At 39.8% G+C, this 26,244-nt stretch overlaps 3 protein-coding genes across 13 annotated transcripts in view; 2 read left to right on the top strand and 1 right to left on the bottom strand.

Annotated features, from left to right (window-relative positions):
- Positions 1 to 4,962, top strand: part of ABCB11 (ATP binding cassette subfamily B member 11) — a 54,404-nt gene extending 49,442 nt beyond the window's left edge. For 4 of the 5 annotated variants that reach the window (XM_075756729.1, XM_075756728.1, XM_075756730.1 and 1 more), the window contains 4 exons: positions 13 to 210; positions 1,022 to 1,228; positions 2,007 to 2,153; positions 2,908 to 4,962. In XM_075756729.1, coding sequence (XP_075612844.1) covers positions 13 to 210; positions 1,022 to 1,228; positions 2,007 to 2,153; positions 2,908 to 3,108 — 753 coding nt within the window. In that variant the 3' untranslated portion in view covers positions 3,109 to 4,962. The remainder of the gene's footprint in view (positions 1 to 12; positions 211 to 1,021; positions 1,229 to 2,006; positions 2,154 to 2,907) is intronic. The other variant, XM_075756732.1, reaches the window with a different exon arrangement.
- Positions 1 to 21,551, bottom strand: part of G6PC2 (glucose-6-phosphatase catalytic subunit 2) — a 38,345-nt gene extending 16,794 nt beyond the window's left edge. For 3 of the 6 annotated variants that reach the window (XM_075756735.1, XM_075756736.1, XM_075756737.1), the window contains exons 1-6: positions 21,481 to 21,551; positions 14,357 to 14,995; positions 13,921 to 14,030; positions 10,660 to 10,771; positions 9,661 to 9,776; positions 8,279 to 8,499 (exon numbers count right to left, since the gene is read on the bottom strand). In XM_075756735.1, coding sequence (XP_075612850.1) covers positions 8,279 to 8,499; positions 9,661 to 9,776; positions 10,660 to 10,771; positions 13,921 to 14,030; positions 14,357 to 14,574 — 777 coding nt within the window. In that variant the 5' untranslated portion in view covers positions 14,575 to 14,995; positions 21,481 to 21,551. Of the gene's footprint in view, positions 1 to 5,627; positions 8,500 to 9,660; positions 9,777 to 10,659; positions 10,772 to 13,920; positions 14,031 to 14,356; positions 14,996 to 21,480 lie in introns of those variants that run through there. The other 3 variants (XR_012836129.1, XM_075756734.1, XM_075756733.1) reach the window with 3 other exon arrangements.
- A 206-nt stretch (positions 21,552 to 21,757) lies between these two features.
- Positions 21,758 to 25,444, top strand: SPC25 (SPC25 component of NDC80 kinetochore complex). 2 transcript variants are annotated; one of them, XM_075756741.1, is made up of 7 exons: positions 21,758 to 21,820; positions 22,291 to 22,461; positions 22,550 to 22,615; positions 23,411 to 23,557; positions 23,703 to 23,807; positions 24,119 to 24,217; positions 25,187 to 25,444. In XM_075756741.1, the coding sequence occupies exons 2-7, from the start codon at positions 22,308 to 22,310 to the stop codon at positions 25,309 to 25,311; spliced, it is 696 nt and encodes a 231-aa protein (XP_075612856.1). In that variant the 5' UTR covers positions 21,758 to 21,820; positions 22,291 to 22,307; the 3' UTR covers positions 25,312 to 25,444. The 2 variants fall into 2 exon arrangements, with proteins under 2 accessions (XP_075612856.1, XP_075612855.1); XM_075756740.1 differs by lacking the exon at positions 21,758 to 21,820 and adding an exon at positions 21,833 to 22,152.
- The last annotated feature ends 800 nt before the right edge of the window (positions 25,445 to 26,244 follow it).

Raw genomic sequence — 26,244 nt, forward strand, 5'->3', positions numbered from 1 at the left:
TTTTTTCACCAGGATAATTTCAAGGGAAGCATTGAATTTCTTAACTGTAAATTCACATACCCTTCTCGGCCTGATATTCAGGTCCTGAAAGGACTCTCTGTAGCTGTTAAACCTGGACAGACTTTGGCATTTGTTGGAAGTAGTGGCTGTGGTAAAAGCACCAGTGTCCAGCTTCTGGAGCGTTTCTATGACCCTGAGAAAGGAAGTGTGGTAAGCGAAGGAAACGTGGTTTGTGTGCTGTTGTTTTCAGCAGTGCTACAGGGACTCTTCCGAACGTGTCCTGCTGTGCAGCCCAGCAGTGGTGGGATGTGCATATGCAGCTTGGGGCTGCAGTTCCTTCTCAAACAAACGTGGGCTGTTCGGACAGCTCCTGAGTATCATCTCAGATCTGCTCAGGCAAGATCAGCGTACTACAAGCCTTGGGTGTAGCCTCATGCATTATAGAGGCCATAGACATTCACCTTGGTAGCTCCTGTATGAAACATCGTCTGTGGCATACGTTGTGGGAGCACAGGCAAAAATCAAGGCTCAGTGGAGCGACAGAGCCTGGAACATCCCTAAATATAAAGCTTCAACATGCAGCTTCTTTGCAGGTTGAATTTGTCTAGATTTAACTTCCAGTTATTCAATTACTGATAGTTTAAAAAGCTTTTATATCTTTTGCTCATGTAAAATACTTAACCATCTAGTTTGATTTCTCTTTCTTTGGAAAAAATAAGTGTGGCGATCACTATGTCAGGAAGGCAACAAAGCATGTGCCTAACCTTAAGCAATTAAATAGTTCACTTGGAGTTATGATTAAGCAAATGATCTAGCGTTTGCCTGGATCACAGTTGTACCCAGAAAATACACATCATGCACAAAGGAGTCAAATATAAGCAGATTCCTCAAATCACTTTAAATCAGTTGTGTTTGCCTTTTAGTAACATGGCTAAATCATTTAGTTTTGCTATAAACTATCTGGGTTTTGCAGGCTGTTGTTTTGCCATGACGTTTCAAGTTTTCTTCTATTTCCTGGTAGTTAATAGATGGACACGACAGCAAAAAAGTAAATGTACAGTTTCTTAGATCAAAAATTGGAATAGTGTCCCAGGAACCCGTGCTATTTGACTGCAGCATTGCTGATAACATTAAATATGGCAGTAACACCAAAGATGCGACGATGGAAAAAATCATCGAAGCGGCCCAGAAGGCTCAGCTGCATGATTTTGTCATGTCGCTGCCTGACGTAAGTACCCACGAGGCCTTGGCTGTAGAACCACCGACAGGCTGCTGGCTGTTGCAGCAAGAGTTGCTCCAAACCCATTTAAAGTTGCTACACACATATACCTTGTATTTACTGTCACAGCTGTAACAGCAGGAGCCAAGACAGTGTCATGACCATTCCTGAGAGTTTGGGTGTGAGTTGGTAACTAGATTTTTGGACAGCAGGCAAATATTTATAAAACTGAAACCAGCAGTTACAACTCTGAACTAGGAGAAAAGGGAGGATTTTTTCCAAAGCCAGGACAAGAAAGAAGCAGCAGCACAGTTCAGCAGTTGAAGTTTTACACTGAGTCAGGAAATACAAATCCTGTTCCCTGCTGTGGGAAACTTGCCTTGTGACTAGGGCATGATACTTAGAAAAAAATATTTGAAGCTGGCTGCTTATGTGCATTTAAGAAGTATTTAAATGCACTGAAATCATATAAATATAAATCAGAAGGAGATAAAAGCTACGGATACAGTTTAGGCATGCAAACAAAACACTTGTCCAGAAAGCCCCTACATCACTTTTAGCCTCTTCTCCCAAATCTAGGCTGGGGGGGATTTATTTTGGCTCAGACAAACCAGCCAACATCTTGCTATCAAATTGTTCTCCCAGGCCCGTCACCGTACTGCCTGGGCCCCGGGCCATGTGCACTGCAAAGGATGGCTCAGAAGGGTCTCCCCAAACATGTGTACCACTTACAATCAGGTGTGTTTGCTTACACCTGAATGAAATCTTCCTTTTGTATATTTTTCAGAAATACAAAACTAATGTTGGGGCTCAAGGATCCCAGCTGTCTCGTGGGCAAAAACAACGCATTGCTATAGCGAGGGCCATCATACGAGATCCTAAGATTTTATTACTGGATGAAGCTACGTCTGCCTTAGACACAGAAAGTGAAAAGGTAAACCGCACAGCGATAAGCAATAAGGGGACATTAATACAATGGCTTACAATGTACAGTGTCTTCTGTTCTACAGAGACATCCCAATGTATTCCACTACATGACTGCAACATTACTCCACATGGTTAATTCAGCACTTGGACCTTTAATGATCTTTTTGAAAGTTCCAGGAAGCCCAGCTATAAAACCAGGAGGTGGCTACAGGGGCTCTTAGACTGCCAATGAGAGGCAGAACGTTTTCAGCAATGCACATACTAATTCCCTGAGTTTCAAAGCATTAATTGGGAATGTTCCATAAATATAGCTTCTGCACATTAAAATAAACCCAAACAAAAATATATTCAAGCATATGAATGATGAGCCTGAATATCCAATAAAAACAGCAGTGAGGGGCCTAAGAACTTGGGCAGCAATTTGCATGCCTTGGTTACACTCAGAGGTCAGAGAAATGGTGGAAGTCTAAAACCCTGTCCACACTGAGCTGGCATTCAGCATGTCAGCTGAATAAAGGCCTGCCTTACAGTTTAATTTCTACTGCTGTCTGTGTTTACCTGTCCCTTCTCTGTACTGCTAATAAACTTAGTTCACAACCCAGCTGAGCACACCAGTGACATAACCTTTGATTTAGCCTCATAGCCACTTTTACACACGTTGCACAGTACAGTTAATTAATCTGAAGCAATCTGATCTCTTCAGCTCTGAGCCCCAATTTGGTTTGTGTATTTTTCACTTGGACACTGTCTGTTGCCTTTAGACTGTGCAGGCTGCGCTGGATAAGGCCAGAGAAGGGCGTACCTGCATCGTCATTGCCCACCGCTTGTCCACGATCCAGAACGCTGACATCATTGCTGTGATGTCACAAGGACTCGTCATTGAAAGGGGCACTCATGATGAACTGATGGCCATGGAAGGAGCTTATTATAAGCTTGTTACCACTGGAGCCCCAATTAGCTGAATTACTGTGATTCTACATTTGAAAGGGTTTGGTTTTTTTTTCCTGTAAGCAAATACTCTGCGGTAGGTACGTGTATGTTGGTACTCCACTGTGCTACAAAGTGCTCTACAATATTGCGAGTTCTGTGGTACCCTAAATGTATGTAGCTTTCTGCACTGAGTGCACTTGTCAGGCATGTGCAGGGGACTAAGCACAGGCTGATGCATTCAGGAAGTAGCTTAGCCTGCTGTGAAGGGAAAGCAAGTCTGAAAATGGGAAAGATTGTTGCTGGTGAGTTGGGGTATTGCCACCACCTGCAGTCAGACTGCACAGTCCTGTCCTTCCTCAACTAGCAATCAAGGAAGCCTCCACTCTGGTGTTCTGGAAACTGCCACTTCTCTAGGCAAGCTGTGTGAATGTAAAACAATCCCAAGAAAGATGCTGTGTAGCTGAAGGGATCCAATCTCTCGGTCTGCAGAGGATCACAGCAGATGCCCTTCCTGTGGGTACAGCAACCCCACCTTCCCACCCCTTCATACCACCCATGGCAGCTGGGCTGTTGGGGGAGGCCGGGCTTCCGCTGCCTGCAGCTACAGCACCAGCGCATCAGCACCCTGAGCCTGGCAGTGCAGGGCCCTTCAACAAAGCCATGACGTACATACAAAGAAGGCAGCTCCGCAAAAGTAAGGAAAGCAATCGGGAAGAGGAATAGAAGTTGGTGGGGAGCATTTCCCCTACGCTCACCACTCTGATCAAAGCTGCCAAATAAATGATGAATAGGAATAAATGCTTTAGTTAAATGAATGTAAAATGCTACAGTTAATCATCACAGTTATTTAAATCACTTCTATTGAGATGGTGATGGATAATATGTTCTCTTTTTTTTCAGAAGGCAAGACAACGATGAGTATTTTAACAGGAATCATAAATATATTCAGTAAAGGTGGAAAAAAAGTAGCCATAATTAGCTCTTTGTTTGTATTAAGGAAAGTTGATAAATAGAGCAACAATTCATTCAGAAATTACAAAGGTCGGAAGTATCTTCTTCTGGCAGAAGCCTGTACCTGTAATGGTTTATTATAAGGTCTACTGCATTTTCTCTGAAATAAGTTGTTGGTTATTGTCTGCAGGACAACAGGACTCTTCCCTTTAGTGACTGGGATCTTGGAGACAAAGTGGATAGAAAGTCTAAATTACAGTTTCAAAATTTAAATCTTGATTTCAGCTATTAGAGTTTTAGCTGGAAAAGTCATTCTCCATGTCTAAAAAAACTACAGCTGATGGTGGAAGTGTTTACCCACTAACAACTCATACCACAATGGAGCTTCTTATAAAATTACTCAACAGTACCAACTGCTGAAATGTGAATAGTAAGGATGGGAACTTTTTTTTAGGGTATGATGTGCCTTAATTCCAGGCGGGGGGGGGGGGGGGGAGGGAAACACCAAACCCCAACAATTTCACCTTTAGTACTACTCCATTAATAGAATGACCTCAGCAGACCCTACTGAAATCACATAGCTGACAGTGAAATGCTATTTTTCCCAAGGAAGTCTGTATTTTAATCCTTAACTGAAAATGGAAAAGGAAGCTGCATCAGTGACCTTCTGTTTTAATCTTTTTAGCCTTTTTATGTTTCAGAACAGTAATTAGTTTGGCTGGCTCAGGACTGAAACTATTGCCAGAGTGACTATCAATAACCTATTGACATACCTAGATGATATTTAATTTATATTAGTATTTAAGGCCATGGAAAAATAACGACTCTTTATTAAAACTGACAATTACTATGTGTACTTATTCTATAATGCTTTTGCCTAAAGGACACCACTTTTGTGGTCCAAATTATACCAATAAATTGTATTTTTTACTGGCTCTTGTGCTTTAGCACTTCATCTCTTTCCCCTCAGGCAAATGCATGGGTATCTTGCAGCAGACAAGTATTTCTGTGTATTCGGGTCATCTCTGTCACAAGGGCATGCTGTGCGGGATGGAGCTGTTTGTTGAGAAGGCCAGTGCCACTGCACTAGCTGCTGCCTGCAAAGGAGCCTGCCACCTCCTTTCAGGAGCAAAGTGACACAGGCCCAGCTGGGTGGCCCTACTACTGCTCTTCACCATAACATCATCCTGGTGTTAGGCAGCTAGTAACTGTTGGGAGCTATGTACTGGGGAGTATGCCTGTGTAACAGAAGGCTCTACACTGAACAGTTGCACTGGGCTTACACGTTCCTGGGTGCCGTCTCCTGCCACTTTATACCTGCATGCTATTGACAGCCACTTGAGTCTAAAGTCCTTCAAGTAACTGGGCGAAGGGATTTGAGTGCAAGTGGAGCTACACCATGTGTCTGGGCATAAGCAACAGGCCTTGATGGACTGCTTGGTGCAGAGCTGGACTGGCCTCTCCTCTGCAGCTGCCCGCAGGTAAGATCTCCCCACTCTGGAGCTTGGTGACAAGGCCTGTGAGCAGACGCAAAGGCGTTTGCTTACGTCTTTCAGAGCCAGCCCTGAGTTATTAGCCTTGACAGAAGTAGCTGACTGTTCTGGGATGGCACGTGAGTAACTGCTCTGCAAATGCAGCCCCTGCTCCAACTAGGCTACCTCTGAGCAGGAAAAGCCTGTCTGTTGCCAGAGCTTGCCCTTCAGGGAGGCAGAACAGGGAAAGGGGAGGACAAACAAGAACAGTATTAGCAAAAGTGAGTGTTGTGAATTGAGTGTAATGCCAACTTGTCCCCTAGTTTGTATGAGGGCTGAGGGACACTCACTTTATCTAAGTCCTGCCTTGTGACAATCTTTCTGCAGATAGATAGAAGGACATTTGGAATTGCCAATTCCAAATTTTTAATTGGAATTATTCCAATGTGGGCGTTGCTAAATCAAGACTAAAATATTAACTTTCCCCTGGGATCCCATTAGTGGGATCAGTCAAGTGGTGTCCACCCTCCTTATTACACAGGGAAAGCTTAATTTAAAAGGGGGCCTTGTGGCCAAACTAGGTTGAGTAGTTCAACCCATCACCATTTATGTGTTTATGCTCTGTATCTGTTCCAAATATTAGCAATATGAACAGCTCCAAAGGCCTGATGAACTTATAGTTTACTTAAAATAGCCAACTCTGACAGTAGGCTCAAGGGCTGCTGCAAGAGCCACAGAGGGCTGCACACAAAGAATCCCCTGCTGTTGGCCAGAAGGCATGAGGAACAGGACAGCTAGGGCAACCTCCTAGCGTTTTGTGATGCCTCTGTAGTCACCTCACTGGTAGGGAATAACAAAACACAGAGCAACTTGAACAAGGGAGAAATCTTTGTCATAGCTCTCTTTGTTCTTCATTATTTGTTTCTAGTCCCATTAGCTTACTGATTTTGCTTAAGGAGTCACAATTACAGAAAAGACTGGTTTTAGGCCAGCTGCTGTGGGGAAAAAAGTTCAGAGAACCATTAAGGAAGATAGCAGGGGATGCACAAAGCAGAATACTCCTCTGACTGTTAAAACCAGATGATTAATTTTCTTAAGTCAAGGTAGTCTTAGTAGGCTCTTAAATAAGGACGCCTGTTTCAGATTTGCTCCTGTAATTTGTATCATGTTCATTCCCCAGGGCCAATTCAAACTATTCACCTTGTTTTCCCAATTAAATAACATTCTGTCCATTTCAATTATCCCACAACTAATTGGAAGTCTAGAAGCAATATCATGTCTACATCTTCTAAGCCTTATTGCTATCAGATCATACTGACACAGCCCTCATTACCCATATTATAGCCTTATGCTGCTTGTATACTAAGTATCAGGAGATGGTATCAGCAAAATGTTGCTTAAAGAGAGTGCGCGCTGGAAAGGAATCTGCAACAGTAGGTGCTAAGTAATGAACAAAAAGGGAAAGTACCTGCCTTTGCCTATTGTGAGCATGCATTTATACAGCAAACACATTTAATATATTAGTTACTTGTGTGCTCAGGTAAATGAAGTTGACAAGAACGTAAACTTGCAAGGACTTAGTCTGCAATCACATTTTCAGGATTTACACGACTACTAACAGTGATTCAGGCTTGTGACTCTTGACCTGACAGAATTAGACTAATTTAGCTTTGCAATACAGGAGCATGAACAATGTTGCTGAGTTAATTTCGTTACCGACAACTTTTTTCATTTGTTGCTCTGTGTAGATGTACAGAACCCAAAGATTTGCTACAGCATATTTATGCATTTTCAATATCGATGGTGTAATCTGTATCATTCATGATTTACGTGACCACTTTCAAAAAGTAAAAATGATAAAACCCACACAGTAATGCAAAAATATATTCTACAGAGTCTAATGGAAATAAACTTTTATTTTTTTCTCACCTTGCTTAATCAAAAGCTATTTTGCTCAGGAAGCTCAATAAATTAAACCTAACGCCTTGTTTATAACTATGCTGGCCTTTTTCACAGTGCCTGGGTATGGCTGTACAGTTGTAGGTGGCGTGATCCCATCACACCCTTAGCTAGCAGTTTAACACACAATATCTATATACAAAAAAACTTAAATATTGAGTATCACTATATACAACAGAGGCTTGAAGCACCATCTAGCTGGAGACAGATAGACCACCAAGTAGCTAAATAAAACTAGTTGATTATACTTTACAACTTCATCATGACCCAGAGTATTGGGTCATTTCTAACCATACTGCAGCATGGTTGCAGTACTTCTAGGACTACAATCAACAATTACTATTTCTGAGCTGCCAAAGTCATTCTTGAAGGTACTGAGTGTGGATGTACTGATTACTTACCAGGAGCACATCAAAGATGCAGTGGCATCCCCCTTGGTTAAAATGAGTTAGCAAAACTGCCTTTGTGGAGGGGCCTTCAACAGTTCATATCCATCCCCACACTGCTAACCATCTGGAAACTTTATCATCTAATTAAGTTTCTTTTCAGTTGTCCTCATTAACGAGTGGACACAGTACGGAACCAAGGCAACTACAGTCAGAGGCATAGCTGCGCTCTTACAAAAAGAGAGAATGTAGAACAAATGCTCAGTATGAGTAGGTATCTTAATGAAATTATACAGCTGCAGTGTAGCTAAAGAAGCAGCTATACACAATATGCGGAAACTTATCTTACAGCTATTTTTACCTTTGCAGCTCATGATGAACATTTCAGAATTAATTCCGAGACCTAAGCCAAAGAGTGCACCTAAATTCCTCACCAGTCCAGCAAAGGGGGTTGTGTCAATGTTTATCCAGTCCGGGTTGGCACACCACTTCTTGGCCTTTGGAACAGACCATAGCAAGTCGATATCAAGAAGCTTGAGGACTAGATAAAAGCCAAGGGCAAAGATGAAAAGAAACAAGTTTGTCTTGATGTACATTCTCAAGCTTGCTGTCTGAATAGCAGGGGTATGCTCAAATGCCTCTGCCACAAGAATGCCTGTGGATTAGAAACTCAGTGTTACAGGGAACAACACACATGTACTTTGAAGAAGCGCTTTTCACAGTGTCCTTGTAGAATTTGACTTTTGAAGACAGAAGAATATATCTATGTATTTTATATGTATCTATACACATACACAATTTACTACTTCCGTAGTACATTACAAACCCTTTTTTCCCACTCAAAACTGCTAATTTGGAAAAAAAGAAATTAAATACCAAGCACTACATGTTTTTGATATGAGGCATACCTTAGGCCTGACTGCATCTCCAGATGACAACCTATCAAATATTAGATGTAAATTAGAACATTCCTTTTCCACAAGGAACTCAAACACTGGCCCCAGCAATGCAAAATTGAATACCAGTTCCCACACAGGCTTTGAGTGTTGAAGGAAAGGACACAGAACACACTTTTCTTTCTTACTCATTGTATCCTGGCTGTGAAAAGGGAGAGCTGGACTGCACGCTGCTAGCCAGGGTTGCCCAGGCTGCTCTGCACCAGTGAGAGAAAACAGGAGCAGGCAGCCCTCACTCAATGCTCTGGTCACCCTCCTTAAACTAGATAGATACTACAGAGATTGTTCAAAGTTTCAACTCTCTAAATACCAATTTGAAACACGTTTAAGGAGCTCTGATAAAGTACTTCAGCTTCTTAAAGCACGCTAGGGAGTCTGCACTGCTGAGTTGCCTTTTTCTGTTTTGCCCCAAGTCTCTGGCCCTGCGCATGCCTACGCTGCCGACGTGCTAGTTTGTGCCGGGACACCAAATAGCTTCCTCCTGAGGGGAAGGGTCAGGGCCATGTAGGAACAACTTCCTCTCTGATCCCTTCCACACAGGAAGCACAGATAAAGATCAGATGCAGCCAGTACAAACCAGGCAGCGGCTAGTCTGTGGCAGTGTAGACATAATGCAGTCACCATCAACTGCCACAGGGACAAGGGCTCACTCCCTGTGTGAGTTACAAGACAGCAGATACATACTACCTCGCAAATTTTACCTTTAGACAAATCCTTCATCTATCAGAGTCCAGACCACCACTAGAGCTGAGCAGCACTACTAAAAATCTCTTGCCTTTTCTGATACTTAATTTTTTTCAGATTTTGCATATATGTTGAAAATAAAAGGAAAAAAAAAAAAAAAAAAAAAGCAGCATTACCAGCAAATACTCCAAGAATAACTTGATGAGGGAAATGTGTTGCTATGAATACTCTCGAGATGCACACACTTATCTGGATAATCCAAAAAATACTCCAGAGGAATGACCATGTCAGTCTAAGAGGGAAAAGGAAGATGCTTAAGAATTAAGACAAGATATTTCACCTAGTGATTTACACCAGGCCCCCTTGTGTTGGGCTCATATTTACCAAGCAGATGCTTACAAGTAGAGAAGTTTAGAATCAGATGATTAGGAACTGGAAGTCAGTACTAAGACATTAGCAAGGCTGGTTGCTCTTGCAGCCACACATAGGGCTGCAGGAACAGACCCCAGTAGTTTCAGGTCCTAGACACTACCGTGATTTTAGTGATGAAAGTCATCAATGGCAAGTTAAATTAGCACTAGTACCTTGAACATATTTCGCATCATGAAGTCATACTTAAATGCAAAAGTTCAATTATTTGGTGACAAAATTCACATAGTATGAGAACAACCTTGTCAGGCTTGGAAAGAACAGCTATCAAAGCAATTCTAAGACTTCCCCACAGAGCTGGGGTAACATGTTACACTGAACTTTGCCAACATTATGCACATTTGCTTTAAAATAGGGTAAGAAGGACTACCATCAAAGCAGTAAATTTATGTACTAACCAAAAGATCCAACATGTAAAGACAATAGAATTCAAAATTTCCAACACTTGAAGTCGTGACACAACCTTTAATAGGCACTGATTCAGAGATATTGTATACAATGACCCTAAGTTATTAAATACCAGCCTATACAAATGGATAAAACCTTGTAAATTTTTTTTTCTTCAGCTGAAGCAGATCATAATAAAGGGTTGTTGGTTTGTTTCGGGTTTTTTTGTTTGCTTTTTTTTTTTTTAAAAAAACTGGATAAACCAGACTATGACTAGTTGGTTAAAATAAGTCCATTAAAAACATAGCATGTACATAAAGAAATATCTGTATGAGTTAGAATAAAGGAAAGACACTGACCTGTGAAGGGTAACTGCTGATTTATCTTTCCATCTAACTGTGTAGCTAAGTGCTGCTGTGACCATTACATACCAGACACAGGAAGATCCCATGGCATGTCCAGATGGGCTTCCTAGTAAAAACAAAAAGAAAATATTCAAGCTTAAAAATGATGACTGTAACATTTATTGTATAGCAAATGTCTACTGGCAGTTACTCAGGCACCTAATCATTTAGAAAGAAAATGGTTAACAAAGGCTGAATGTCAACTGCTTCTCAAAAGTTCATTTTATCAATATGAACTTCTCAGAAGACTCATCTATACAGAATCTAGAATATCTGTCTGAAATCCAGTAGGTAACAGCTTAACCATCTTATATTGGTGTGAGCTGGTATCTTGATTGGAAAGCATAGTATTCTTCCATTACTTAGATTTGGATTGTGATTTTAAAAACAGACCATCTAGGGCTTTCTTAAGGCTGTAGAATATAACAATAATATAACATATAACATATAATATAGAATAGAACAATAATATAACAATGTAGAAGTTATATACGTGGTTCAGCTGAGAGAGGTTTTGAATAGGCTACCTCATAATTCAGGGGAGCAACAGAGATTTACTTCTTTGTAACATTCTAAATTAAAGTACCACTATCACTTTAGATGACCCTTCCAAACTGCCTTTTATCTGCCTCTCTAATTACCATGGTGTTAGCAATTGTAATTGTGATCTGTGTCTCATTAGTAATATTAACAGTCCAGGTAATTCACATTTTAGGTAGTTTTGTAATAAATTTAGAAATGTATCTGAAGTGTGATGGAAGAACCGTGTCTTTATGCTTTACTTTGGTTTATTGTATAGATTTTAAGGTGTTGTACAATGTCAACTAGCTTGGAAACAGATTATCAGTGGAACTGACACATGAAATGATGCTGTAACATACTGGACTAATTGCTGTACCCGCAGTAGTCTGTAACATGGAACACACTCTCATATAGAGATTAATAGTGATTTTAGGTCAGGCATAATAATATACATGTAATTTGTTTTAATTTAATGAATAAAATTTTAATTTTACTGGAAACAATATGAAGCCCCACAGAAGTTCCTACAACTGTGAAAATCACCAAAACCCAAAGTATGCTGGCATGATACAAAAGAAATCATTCCCAAAATTACTCTGTCACTTCTTTTCCCCTGTTCACCAGGTTTACATTCAACAAACTGAAATAGGAAAGGAGAGAAAATTAGGTCACTGGAATCTGTCTGTAACAGACTTTCACAGCTTGGCTTTCTGTGGAGAGAAAAGAGGAGTAAAAGGGACAGGGTAATTTCACTGGCAGAGGAAATCATTCTGGCTGAAGAGTGTGTTATGACCCAACACTATATATACTTTGCAAAGCAAAAGAGTATTTCAGCGAAGCAGCAAAACAGGAATGTCTAGGGAGGACAAGAACAATGATTTCTGGCTTGCTGCACTCATTTTTGGTATTCTGCTTGGCAGGATCTTTAGCAGTTATGCTAAACTCATTTTGTTAATTTTGTAACAGATGTACACTTTAAACCTCACAACAGAACAAAGGTCACTGATAGGGAAACCATAATGTTGTATATCAGCATTGGGAAAGCCTCTCTTTGTTGTCATCTAGGAAAATGCCATCTAGGAAAAATGTTTCACAGTTCATCTACAAATTACCTACTAGAAACAGACAAACTCCACCTTAAGGTTTATGTTCTTAAAATCTTACAAATAGAAGAAGAGATGACTGCAAGATTTTAGTTCATTTCATTCCAGAAGTTCAAACCAAATTCGGGTCCTAGATTGCTTGCCATGTAATGATATAAACAGTTCCTTCAGCTTTCCCTTTTGTTAAGCCACAGAGTTTGGGGTTCAGGCTATCCTAGCAATATTTGGATATGCCCTTCTCAGGCCTGTGGCTGCTTCTCTAATCTTTTCGTATAAATTGCGTATTTAAAAAGGGTGTGAAGTTCCATGTAAGCTTACACAAGGGCTGTGTGTACCTAATAGTTGTGCTGACTGCAACAGGTGAGTAACAGATACTGTCAATGGTCAAGGGCAAATCTGAAGGTGGGAGAAAATGGGGTCATTCTAAGTGCAAATGAGGAATTGATATGACAGTGGTACCCACTGGACAGAGACAGGAATGACTTGTTACTTCAGGAAGAAAGAAAGAAAGAGGAAGAAAGGCCTTCTGGTTCAATGAATCAAAATGAAACACACAGACTGGTTCCTTAGCCAGGGCTTGGAATTACATGGTGCTGAACAGGCTCAGTTCTTAAGGCTTTTGAAAAGATCTGAAGGACTTTAAGACTTTGGGTTAGGTCCCAAATGAATTCACTTGAAACAGACTGCACATCATATATAGCCCAAGCATTATTAAACCCTGCCTGATACAAGGGCTTAAGCTTCTCATTCAGAATTACAATGGCATATAATGCAGGATATTGTAAACAAAATACAGCTCTGAAAACCACTTAGAAGCTTGCAGTGGCATTGATGAGGCGCAAAGCACATTCATTCACATAGTCAATATTTTCTTGTACAATGAATTAAACTAAACTCAGTTAGCTCCAAGCAAATTTACCTTATTCCACATATTAGGGTTGCACAAGTTCATTTAACTTCAGCAGTACTACATTTGAGCTCCACAGAGAAGACAATGATACATAAAAATGTGAAAATACATTGAAAAGGTAATTTTTTAAAGACTTTTTTTTCCATATATCTGTACACATATCCCCCCCCATATTCAGTGCCAGTGTCTGGTTCTGGGAAGAGAGGTTCCATTTTCCACTTGTGATACATTACATGATTACAAGGCCTCAAACTCAACAGCCCCCCGCTCTGTTCTGGAACACTCTTAAACAATGTGGAATTTCTCTCCACAAGCTGATGTCATTGGCACTGCAACTGTTCCTAAAAGAGACCTCACAAAGCAGGTGAATTGCTCTTTCTGAACCTATGACACAAGTTTTGTGAAAATTCCCTTCCAATACGCTGCTTCATTCTAGGAGTTATTTTTAAAGCAAATCCCCCTCCCTTGCACTGCTTAAGGGTAATGAAGTAAACGTTCTTGTCATAGCAATCAAACACCTATCACATTTCTAACTTTTTCTCTTCCTGTGTTTTAGTGCTATTTTAAACAAGAGTGCTGCGATTTGTACATCATATAAGATCTGCATAAGTCACATCCTCTCCCCCCACAAAAGACAGTATCTCTATTAAATGTACCAATGTAATCTCCAACATTTCTTACCTGGTCCAGTTTCACATGTTATAGGAAATTGTTCAAGGCATGGGCTTGACTGATTAGGATAAATCATTGTTTCTTGCACCCACCAGTATGGGCGATGGCCAAATAAAATCCTGACAAAAAATAGAATAAAATGAAGCAGAAATGCAATAAAAATATTTTTATCTAAGAAGGCCTCAGCAAAGCAGGATAAATAATCTTACAATGAATATGAAGAGCTATATTGCCAAAACTATTCTATAACAGTTCTATAGGTTCTTCTTGTCTTATCACAATGTCATTTCAAACATATCTTAAATATCTTAATTGTGAATTCCTGTTTTATAATTACAGGGGAAAGTCTACTAGTACATTATTCACAGAAAGTTTTCTAAACTTGAGGCATACGTAGTAACCATCATTAAAAATAACAAATTTTAAAATAAATCCAACTTCTTACCATTTAAATATGAGGTTGAACCAATCACCAATGACTGCCACCCATATCATTTTAGTACCAACCACTTGGTTGAGCTGAAACCAAAGCGGAAAATAGATTGAGAATATATTCCGGGGATCACCAACATGTGACATAAAATTAAGGAAATCCTGGTAAGCCCTGTAGTCCCTCTGTAAATGCTGAATGATAAGCACGCCATTGCTATGAAGGAGATCCATCTTAATGGATTAAACTGTACTTGAAATATAGCAAAGTTCTTTAATCTTAAGTTTCTAGTGATGGAGACTGAGAACGATGGAGGGGAGCTATTAAAAAGTGAGAGAACATGATTGACGTCGCCTTTATATTGTATCGGCGTGGTGTACCCAGCCATTCCCGGAACACGTGGCTCCAAATCTCCGGGAAAGCACGAGTCGGTTAACACTGGAAAGCTTTTCTGTTTGCGAATTTTAATTGGAGGAAACTAAGTGAAGTACATGCCGAGCAGCAGCAAATTGTGGGGCAAGTTTTGTGGAAACACAATGTGTGACTTATGCAATCCTTTCTATGAACAGTTGGAACATGTTTGCTTGAATTTTTTCACAGTTCATTTCTCTGCAGGATGGACATTAGTAATGTGTATACTTCATTAAGGGTTGCCTGTATAAAGGATAGAAAGAATACACAAATAATTGGTCTTTGCAGAACTGTCATTAAAGCTGTACATTTCACTTTGAAATAGAATTTGGCTACCATGCTGTGTCTAATACTTTGCACAACACATTTTCAGTCATGAAAATACAACCAGGATCCATACATCAAAATGCTGTTGAGCTCTAGATTCATTTTTAAAGCAGCAATATTTTCAAAGCACTGAAAAACAACTGTTTCCTTCATACAGGAGGCCATGTTAGTCCAAGGCACCATGCAGAAGCAGCTTAGTCTCCGAGTCATCTCATTCAGTATTGCCATTCTCACGTATTGCCTACATGATGCAAGTCCTACACACCTCTGACAGAAGGAGCTGCAGCCTGACCTGCTGCAGCCCCCCTTCTCACTGCCCAGCCTAGCAGAAATGAGACCTGCTTCGCAAACCAGAGTAAGGTTGGGAACAGATGAGTATTTCCCTGAAGTATTCCCAAGTGAGGCACTTGGATTCTTCTGGGCAAACAGCCAAGGGGAAACAGATTCTGCCAGATAATGGGATTTTAAGAGTATACACCAAATAATGTATTAGCACATCAGATTTATCAATATTAGGGCTAATAACTGTAGCATAGGAAAAGATTAGGTTCATTTGTGAGGTGGCTACATGAGAAATTTTTTTCCACAAGAGATTAAATGGATGCCAAAAGTCTGATGATACCATCATCTGATATCATCAGAGTGGCAAGAGGAAAACTTCAATTCTTTTATTCCTATCTTCTATTCAAGATCGTCTATGTATCTGAAACAATTAAAATCTGGAAAAAAAGCAGCTGTATGCACTGCACACTTCCCCACTGCTTTCTCCATGGCACCTGAAGCTAAACTATACAAGCTGTGGGGGACAAAGATATGAACTACTTAACTGTTTTTGCTGAAGAGAGACTTAACAGCTTAACAGGGCTTTATGATGTGCGGTCAAGGAAGTCACATGGAAACATTAAGTAGATGCAACAAATAAGGCATGACAATTAAATGGACTTAGGAGACCTCTCCTCCTGACACAATCTCACATTTATTTTAGCTATTAATAGTCTGGTAACTTTTTAGCAGATTTAAATCCTATGTTTGTTGTTACCAGTTGCATTGAGCCATCTAGAAAACCTTAAAGTTAAAAAGAAATTTAAAATTATATGCACTGTTTCTGAATAACTACTACAATATTTTTCTGTACATTGAATTATTCACTTCAACTGGTATCACCTGATTTCAAGGAAAACGCTCTTAAACCCAAAATTTCAGGATATTTCAACAATAAATATTTCCTAGCTTTTCAGCTGCAAATATTTGGGGACATTTGTTTCTTGCTAAGCCATACAGCTTATACCTTTTCAGGGTGTCCAGCAAGGGAACTGTCATATACGTTAACTGATGGAATTAATTTTCCCTCCCCCAGTTCTTTGCCAAGAACTTACTTGTTTAGAAAAATCTCTCTCAAATAACTTTTTATACCTTATTACTAGAGAAAATGTCCTTTTGCTACCTTTTTTTTTCCTGCAGAAGTATCTCTCCTTTAAAGATAAGTCGGACTTACAGTAACAACATCAATAAAAATCACTCTTTTATATATGTCTGGGTTTAGTATGCAAAACTGTGGAGAATCTAAGGTCGTCTTCTGTTTTTCAATCTAGTTTATAAAGAATAATTAGCTTTAAACATGAGTGTAAATGTCAAGTCAGTTGGCAGCTAAGTAACAGCCATCTTACTTCTAGTACTTAGTTAAAACAGCAACTGTAATGAGGGGAAGTCTAAATAACTATTGTTCTATTAGGAAAAAACATTTTGCAGCAAGTAAGTTTCCATCAAGATACAATTTAATGTCCTCAGGAGAGTCTACCAAGTAATAAAATAGATCACTTTCCAGTCCCTCTTTAATGGCAGCATTGTTGCTCAACAGTATCAGAAAAATTGCCTCTCTGATGCAGGATGTACAGGACCATTGCAATAACTTTTTGCATGTTTGTTTTATTTATAAATATAAAAACACAGACCCATATTACCCACTGGGACAGTGCCGCATCTGCTCTGGCTGAACTCATCTTCAGACAGAACCACTCAGGCACACCGGTTCTCCAGAAACTTTAATATAATGTTTGAAGGTATGTCTTGTCAACATTTCAGTAAAGTAACCTCTTTTAGTATAAATGCTAAAGGCCTCCTGATAATAATTTTCATTTTAAAGATTTTGCTGCTGATTCATATGCTGCTAATTATCTTTCTTCTTAGATAGAAAGATAAGCACCTTAGACATAATGAAGGCTAACAGCAAACTTAATCCTTAATTTTCTTCTAGATTCTTTCTGACTTGTTTCAGAAGCTCCTATATCCACATCTTAAATAGACCAGAGGAGTCATGTTTATAAAGGATATTTAAAAAACTCAACTAACTCCACAGTCTACAGAACAGAAAGCGTGAAGTTTTTGGAACAGGTAAGCAGGTTTCTGTGAGAAAGGCAGTTCAGGTGATGTTCTCATTATGCCTGGAAGCACTCATGATCCCGCTTCATCCAAGAGGCAATCAACAGCTCACATGCAAGTCATCTCTTGTCCTGCCTGTGATATTTGGCAACCTATAGAAGTTTGAGACACGAAACATTTTCTTAGCTCTAGTAACCAGCAGAGAAAAGATGGCAAAACACATCTTGAAATACTATATTTAATAACTCATTTAAACCAACAAATGAGAAATACTTCAACAGGCTTCCCCCCAACCTTTTCTATGCAAAGCACTGCAAAATGCTTCTGTAACGCACTTAGTATTTCAAAGTCACTTGAGATAATATATGAAATGAAACTATTTGCTGTATTTTTGTACAGGGAATTGTGAGGAAAACTAGTGATCTGTACAAAATGGTCAGAATGTGCATGCAATTAACCTTTTTAATCAAAGCTTTGTCTTGTTTTGATATTATAGAACCAAGGTTTGGCCTTCACATGATCAAATGTGTTCTTAGTGCAAAGTAAAAACCTTTAAAATGCCATCTGTTCATATACAGAGTTTTTAATTTATTGATATTTTCTCGATTTACTTTATTTTCCAAGATACACTAAACCAGACACCATCCAAAATGTATATTTTCTTGGCAGTAACAGAGAAACAAGAATCACGGTGATGATCCACTGAAGGGAGGATAAAATGTTTACAGCTACTTTACACCCACATATTAGAGCAAATATTACATAACGGATATCAGATGTTGTTAAGCAAATGTTTGCAAGGGAAGGAAAAGCCATCAAAGCAAACATTTTCTAAAACACTGTTAATGGAGGCCTATGTACTGGGCCTAACTTTCTGGTACATTATGCTTAGTTAATTGAACAATAACATTAATTTCCACATCAGTGTTTTCATTGGCACTGGACCAGCTACAAGGATTAACTAGCAATTTAGTAAGTTCACAAGTAGACACTGTGCACAACAACTGACAGCTATTCTCTTAGGTATGAATATTTTCCAAATGGAACACTGAAAAGATACATCTTAATTTGAGATTTAAGAAAGGAAGAATCTTTCAAGGAGCTCTTTCTTTCTTTCCGTATTTCATTCCCTCAAGCATTCCTCATTGGAACCAGGCAGCCCTAGTTAAGGTCAGGCCTCTTTAGGGCTGCGCTGACCAGTAGAGGTTTAGCAAACGTTAACACGAACCAGTTGGTTTCTCTTGGTTCTGCCACCTTTATCTAATCTTTCCATCATTATTCCTTACTATAAAGTAAATTATGCAAATACAGAAAAGTAACAAACTTTGTGTTTGCAATATAACAGTAACTGACAGACCTTAATACTTGTTTATGTGTTTGTATGTGTAACAGTGTAAATGATACAGACAACACATGGAATACAATTCTGGCATGTTCATGAAAAAGTCACATCTAAGGAATTCTAGTTATTATAATTCTAAGTATGAAGGGCTACTTTTTAGAACTCACAAGCAACCTAGAGTTTAACAGTGAATAAAAATCCTTAAAGTTCCATAAACTGCAAGCAAAAATTAATTCTGGACCCATAAAGGCAACAAACTCCACTGCAGTTTTTTTTGTTCCCTTTCCAGTAAGATCACTGCCTTATTTACGGCCATTCTCTAATCCCTGAAACTAGCCCTATGCCAACCATAGCCCAGTGAGGTCAGAAACCTGCCAAAAGAAGTAGCTGAGTCTGTCTATTAGCACCAGCTCTTCAATTTTGTATTCCCTTAGCAGTTTCCACCTAAGCTGCAGTAGTTCTCCAACCCTGAACTACGTTTCTCAGCTACCCCTTAACCCAGTATTGGAATAGCCCAGTATGGACTTTGAGCTAGCAATAAAGCAACAGATCTTGGTTGGCAATAGCCTGCCCTTCAGTCTGACTGCAGGTTAACTGTCACCCTGCTGCTGTCGATGTGCATCTCAGACATTATCAAGTACCCTAGGGTTACAAAAACACCCACGAAGAGCTGGAAAATGCAGAAAAATTGCACACCATACAACTACATTGTCTCTAGCAAAGTTCATAGTGCTAGAAATAGGGTAAATCACCGTGAAAACTTTCTTCCACCCATGACTACCTCGTGGCTTGATATGACAGACATTTAGAAAAAAACATTTCAGAACAAGTGGCAGGGCTAGAGTTACAGTAAAGTTAGGTGCCAGCATTTCTGACTACAAAGCCTCTTGAATCAAACCCAACAGAGGATTTAAGAAGCACATGACTTGTGCTAAGTTTGGGCCATGAGACCACATTTCTGCATGTGGTTGGTAAGAGCTGTCTTTCAACAGAAAGCTAGTACCTGCTAAAAATCACCATGCTTCATTTAAAGACGCAGTTGGTAAGCTGATTGTGGAAAGAGTTCGTAGCGGGAAAGTAAGGTTGAGAATAGGTTATACTGTAAGTTCATGTCTGTAGAAAACTCTGAAGAAGGACTCCCAAATCAGTCAGAAAAAAAAAGATCATTTAGGGTATGGATTGTGATAGTAAATGTCACAGGCTGTATTTAGTTTTTGGCTGAAAGTCTAAAACAAAGGAATAGGACTAATGAAATCTAAGGAAGCTGATGAAAAAAGATACCTAACATTCTGGAGCTAGTGCCAGCTACTGTGGGGTGAGTCTATTATCTATGTTAACAAAAGGATTCAGAAGAGACCAGACTGAAGAACCCACCAAAAGATTACAGATTAGAATTCAGGATTTGTTTAGATTAGCTCAATTTGCATTTGCTAAACTCCAGGGGCTGCAAAAATTTTGTATTCAGAAAGTTATGAGCTCAAATAACAAAGGCTAGCAATGTCAGGGGCAACATTTAAACTTTATACTGGCAGCGTTGACTTGGCTAGGTTTAAAGTCTGATTGGGAAAAAGAGAAAATGGTCCTAGTTAAAAAAAGCCACAAGGTATAGCCTCCATAATGCCCAAATTTACATGTGGTTAGGTCATCGCCCTTGAACCAGCCTAACTTCAGTACATTTAAGTCTGAAGCAGATAAGAAACAGTCATCTAATAATTAGCTTTAGGACTAATGCTGAGGAAACTCTGAAATCTGGAGAACAGGTGTCCAAGTCAAATGAAACAGAAATACAGTTGAGTAGAAATGCTATCCACCAGCAGTAACAGTTTATATAAGAATAATGCAACTAATAGTTGGTGGTCTCAGCTCAGACTTTGCTTTGGGTCCAGTGCGGGGGTAAAAGTAATTAATGGTTTCAGACAGCAATCTTGAAAGCTTTACTAAGTTTACATTATGCTGAGACCACCTGAATAGCACTGAAGTAAACTAAAGCTAGAGGAAATTCATTAGCTATGGTAACAAAGTGATTAATAAGTAGCTTCCATGATACACTGAAGGCTGGTATTCGGGATCACAAACTAGTGTTTATCCAGAGTCAAAAGGGAATATACACAACTGGAGAAAAACTAGGCATGGTGTTGTAAGGAGGACATTTATGATGACAGAGGCTTCTGACAAATGTTTGACTGAGTACAGACAAGGCTGCTGTATTGTGGTTTTGTTCGTAACAAAAAATGGTTTAATTACCTCTGCACATCAGTCTCCTATCAAAGATTTACCTTAAAGATCAAATTTTTATCATTTACTTATCATAAAGATACCTATCAAAAAGACAGGTAAATAGTTTCACACGGGAGCATTCAGGCTTGGTGTGTTAAAAGGCAATTCATGTGTCTCACAAAACTTATGACTAGGTCACCCCAAGTATGTTCCGTGAATAAACAAGACATTGGAAACAAGTTCAAGCTTCAGAGGAGCCTGAAGGAGCTAGGCTGCTGCCCAGTTCGAGCCTGGTTTCATGAAGCACGGAACAGAAAATCGCACAAACCGCGGCAGGCTTTTCACCGCGGCCCACCAGCCCCGCTCCCGGCGCTGCACACAGCCCAGCCGCCACCCCTCAGCGAGCCCTGAGAAAACGTCTTAATCCCAACAGGCATCTCCCAGGGGAAGGAGATGGACTCACAGCTGCCTCTCCCTCACAGCACCAGCACCGACCGCCTCCGCGCAGCGGCCCCGCCCGGGCCTGCCCTGCCCTGCCCTGCCCTGCCCTGCCCTGCCCTGCCCTGCCCTGCCCTGCCCGCCATGGTGGCTCCGCCCCGCGCCGGGGGGACCGTTACCGCAGCAACGCCACCAGCAGCTCCCAGAACGCGCTGCGGCTCCAGTCACGGCAGGAAGGATGGCTGAGCCAATCAGCGATGCGCTTGTTGCGAGGTGGGCGAGAGGCGGTGCCCAGTTAGAAAGCAGCCGTTGGGTAGGCGGGAAGACGCCGGCGGTTTGAAAGCTGGTGGGTGCGGGCGGCCTCGGTGAGTTACTGCTCGCCACGCCCGGTTGCCCCGGGCAGGGCTTGGCAGGCACCATCCGCTGGAGCACGGGGGCGGCGTGTGTGTGTGTGTGGGGGGCTTCGGCTCGGTGTGAGCCCCGCGGGACGACGGTGAAGGGGTGGGAGCGCCCCGGCAGCAGCTGCAGCAGCAGGGCGCGGTGCCGTTGGGGGCTGCCGGGACCCGGGAAACGGCCGTCGGTACCGTGGCGGTCCCGAGCGCAGCGCAGGGACTCCTGACGCAGATAACCAACCCGGGGCTGGTGGAGCAGCAAAAGAAACGTAGCTCCTGTAGCGCTGTTAGCGCTTGCGGTAAAGGTAACAAGAAAACCGAAGGGAAGAGGTTTTGTCAACAACCCGAGAGGATAAAACCACCCCCGAAGGTTTATCCTGTAATTGTGAGTTGTAACTGCTGCGATTGTCTTGTGTGTATTGACACTGTATTTATTCATTTAGGTGTCTGTTGTAGCGCAATGGCTAATACAAAGACAGAAGATGAAATAAACCTCTTTGAAAGAGAAATGAAGGAGTTTTGGACCAAGTTAAAAAGCATTTATGGCACTGAACAGATCAATCAGACTTTAGCACTGAGAGATTCATGCAAGGAGTCCATAAAAGCACTTTCAGGTAAAAAGGCTCTATGTTCCTGTTACCTCTATTTTTTCCAAGTTATCATCAAACTTCTTCAGATAACTGAAATAACTTTCCATTACAGAGAAATGGTCCAAGAAGCTGAAAGAAGGGGACATGATGATTGATAAAATTCAGGAGTATAGTGATGGTACAGTATGGTGGTTTATTTAACATGTCTAACAGTTCTAAAATTAACTTAGTACAGCTGAATAATATGTTTAACTTCAGTTTTTAAAAGATAAATAATACCATCAGAATGAAGAAAGACCTAAACCCAAACATATTTGGCTGGTTGCAGGATATAAATTGCAAGTCAAAGCAATTTGGTGGAAAGTTTAATTGATGATGCAAGAAGATAAACATTGGGTAAAAGTTTTCTGTAGAGTGATTTTAGTGCTTAAGTAGTTAAAATAACAAAGTACCAGAAATTGCTGACTGCAATAGGAAAAGTAAATTAAATTGCTTAGTGAAGTTAAATATTGTGAGGTTACTTATGCCTCTTCCGTATTAGTAATAGAATACAGTCAGCCTATCAGTCTAGGGTTAACTTCTCTGAATTTTGTAGTTAAACTTCAGAATATCAGGTAAAAATAACTGCAGCTCTAGTATCAGCCAGTGTTTCCATTCCTTGCTTTCTGTCAAACTATTTGTCTGTGGACACGATCCACCATCCTCCTGCTTTGAAGATGTATGTAGTTCTGGCACCAGAAACAAATTGCATCTGATTGAAGTATCAGAGGAGCCCCCTACTTAGTAGCTGCTCTTTTGAATAACTTTCGCTTTAAGCCTTTATTTGATGCTGCTAGTATAGTTATGCTGATTTAGCATATGTTTCACTAGATTTTATTCAAATGACTCACCTCAAACTATAGAGATAAGTACTAAATAGCAGGGACCTAATAAATTAACTGTATATGTTCATACTTTTCTTGCCTCATTTCAGAGATTCTCCAACAGAGCCAACGCATATCAGAAAATCAAGAGCATTTGACAAAAATAAAGTCTAACCTAAATCAAGAAGAAGAGCAAAAGCAGGCCTTGACTGACAGCATCCAAGAGCTTAAAGAAGAGTTGATGAAGAAAAAGGAAAGTAAGTGGAGGATAAGAAGTAGATTTTCTTAATTACAGGAGGAATTGTTTTCAACACTTGATGGGCTTTTCTACCGTTCTAACTATTTTTTTAAGTGCTTATCTTACCTTTACTTTGATATTTATGGTGGCTTTTAAAATTCTAGTAATATCTTCTAAAAACAAAGCTGCTAAGGAGAGAGTGGAACGACTATGCAAGTCTAAAGTATTGTTTGAAGAGCGGCTTGGACTGGAGATACGCAGAATTCATGGTAAGTTTCTATCGTTTCCATAGTTTCTATGTGCAGTGATACAATGTGCTTAACATTGGATCGTGCAGTGAAGAGCGTACTAGCTTACACAACTGAAGAACTGCCCCAGTCGAGGTATTACTGTTGTCTCTCAAATTGGCAGAACATGATGTGTTAAAATGCATTTGTCTTTCAAAGAGACCAGGTTTAACTTACAAGTATTTTAAGAACATTAAGTACAACTGTAGCTTAATATTGTGATTTTTAGTCATCATTGTGACTCTGCAGCAGATGTTAATGGTGTTAATTAATTCTGTTTGTGTTTCCTTTAGATGAACAATTACAGTTTATATTCAGACACATTGACCACAAAGATCCTGACAAGCCATTTGTGTTTACTCTTTCCATAAATGAACAGGGAGATTATGAAGGTATGTGAATTCTGAATACTTAAGCAAGAGGACAGAATCTGATCTCCCTATTGGAAAAAAGAGGGAGAGCAGTAAAGTACATATGAGTTGTAACCTTTATATTCCAATTTCTGAATGAAAAATATTGTAAGGGTAATATATTTTTTAATGAAGTTTCTCTTGTTAATTTATATGAAAATACAACTGCTTATCTTCGCTCCCTTCCATTTGTGGAGTTGCTCTTTACTTTGTACAGAGCAAAGCAGGAGAGAGAAGAGATATATAGGCACAGATAAATGCTTCAGTGTGTAGTTTGCTGCTTCTGTTTATGCTGGAGTGAGTGTTTATGCTGACAGGTATTTTGACCTGTTTGAGAAGCCTAGAGGGCAGAAAAAATGAGGTTCCCCACTATGTGGGAAACCCTTACAGTTGTGTGATGTAGGAGAAAGATTAAAACTTGAAATCCAGCATTTCCCTTCTGTAAGGGTACAACTTTTCAGATTTTAAAGCTGGTTTTGCAATATGGATCTTCAGTTACGAAGAACAGCATTGGTAACTTGAGTACTGTGCTGAGTAGCTTCTGGATGTACCGTTGCTCTGTTATGCCTCTAGGTATGGACTGAATAGACTTTCATTTTTACTAATTCAAATCTAAATTGTGCTGAAGTTAAGTTTATCACATGCTGGGCTACATCAGTTTTCAGTCTGCCTGCCTGCAGAGCAAGAAAAATTTTTGATCAGGCTATAGTTTACAGGGAATCGCTGTAACAATTCAAGCAGGAGCACAGCACTGAGTGGGAGGTCTGGAAATAAAAAATTGTGTGCTCTTTGAGGCTTTGTCTTTGCTGAAAGAAAATTATTTAATAGGATATGAAGCTAAAATGGACAAAGATAACATTACATTTATATTTCCTAAGCATGGAAAAAGCACTAATATTGACTATTTTCTTTAATAATAGTCTAATCTTTTGGAAATTTCTGTCTTTTTAGTGACTTCCTGTATTCCTCCTCTGGACTGTATAGCAGAGTTCCAGCTCAAAGTGAGAGAAACTAACAATTTTTCTGCATTTGTTGCCAACATCAGAAAAGCTTTCACTGCTTTATCTTATAAATAGTCTGCATAAAACTAGCTTATACCTCTCCTCCTAGCTGTAGAGAATTTGTTTTAGTTTCCTTCCTGTATTGTGAATGTATGTATTTATCCATGTCTTGCTCTAATTTCTAAATAAAGAAAAATAATGAAAACAGTATTTTAGTTCACTGATAGCTAAAGATGTTTTGGATCATTCTTCAAACAACAGTATAATCAACTACTTCCTTAACTGAATGTCTCCAGCCATGTAAATTTTGATCCAGTAGCTTAATGATGTAATGATCTCTATTTAGCTATCCAGGAAGATATTAAAAATATAGTACTTCCTGTAATTTATGTCTCTTCCAAAAGCATAGAAATGTCTTTCAGTTTCTATGTGGTTGGAATATGCCTGAAACCTACCAAAAATAATGCAGTGAACCTTTGCAGTTACTTCAGTTACCTGCATCATAGGTCATGATCTTAATTTTTACCCTGTCTTGTACTCTCCAGTGTTAATCACCCACTTTCATACATGTAAATTGTTTTTTCTTTGGTTTAAACCCCAGGTATTTTAGTGCCTGTTTCAGATTCTTGTCTGGATCCCTATGTCTGTTAGAAACAAAACCATTTGGTGTACTTGCTATTCTTGAATAAAGCTCTTAATAGGAGCAGGTGGGAACTCTGTATTGGTTTGATCAGAAATCCTAGAGACCTGAACTAGAACCCTGCTGTAGTGGAGAGGTTTCTAGCTGCCAAACTACCCAGCTGGGCAGATGAGCTGGCCTAAAACTTGAACTGCAGTGGTGAAGGAGTAGCACTCAGACTACCAGCCTTTGTGTTTTATTTAGTATGTTTTAGAACAGATTAGTCTTTTTCCTTTATTAAATAAAGCGTGTTGGAGTGAAGGACTATTTGTCATTGGAAATCTTAAGACAGAGCAAAGCCTGAATTATAATGTATTAAAGTATGAATT

This window comes from Balearica regulorum, chromosome 6, assembly GCF_011004875.1.
Source record: "Balearica regulorum gibbericeps isolate bBalReg1 chromosome 6, bBalReg1.pri, whole genome shotgun sequence".
In the NCBI taxonomy this organism is placed as follows: domain Eukaryota; kingdom Metazoa; phylum Chordata; class Aves; order Gruiformes; family Gruidae; genus Balearica; species Balearica regulorum.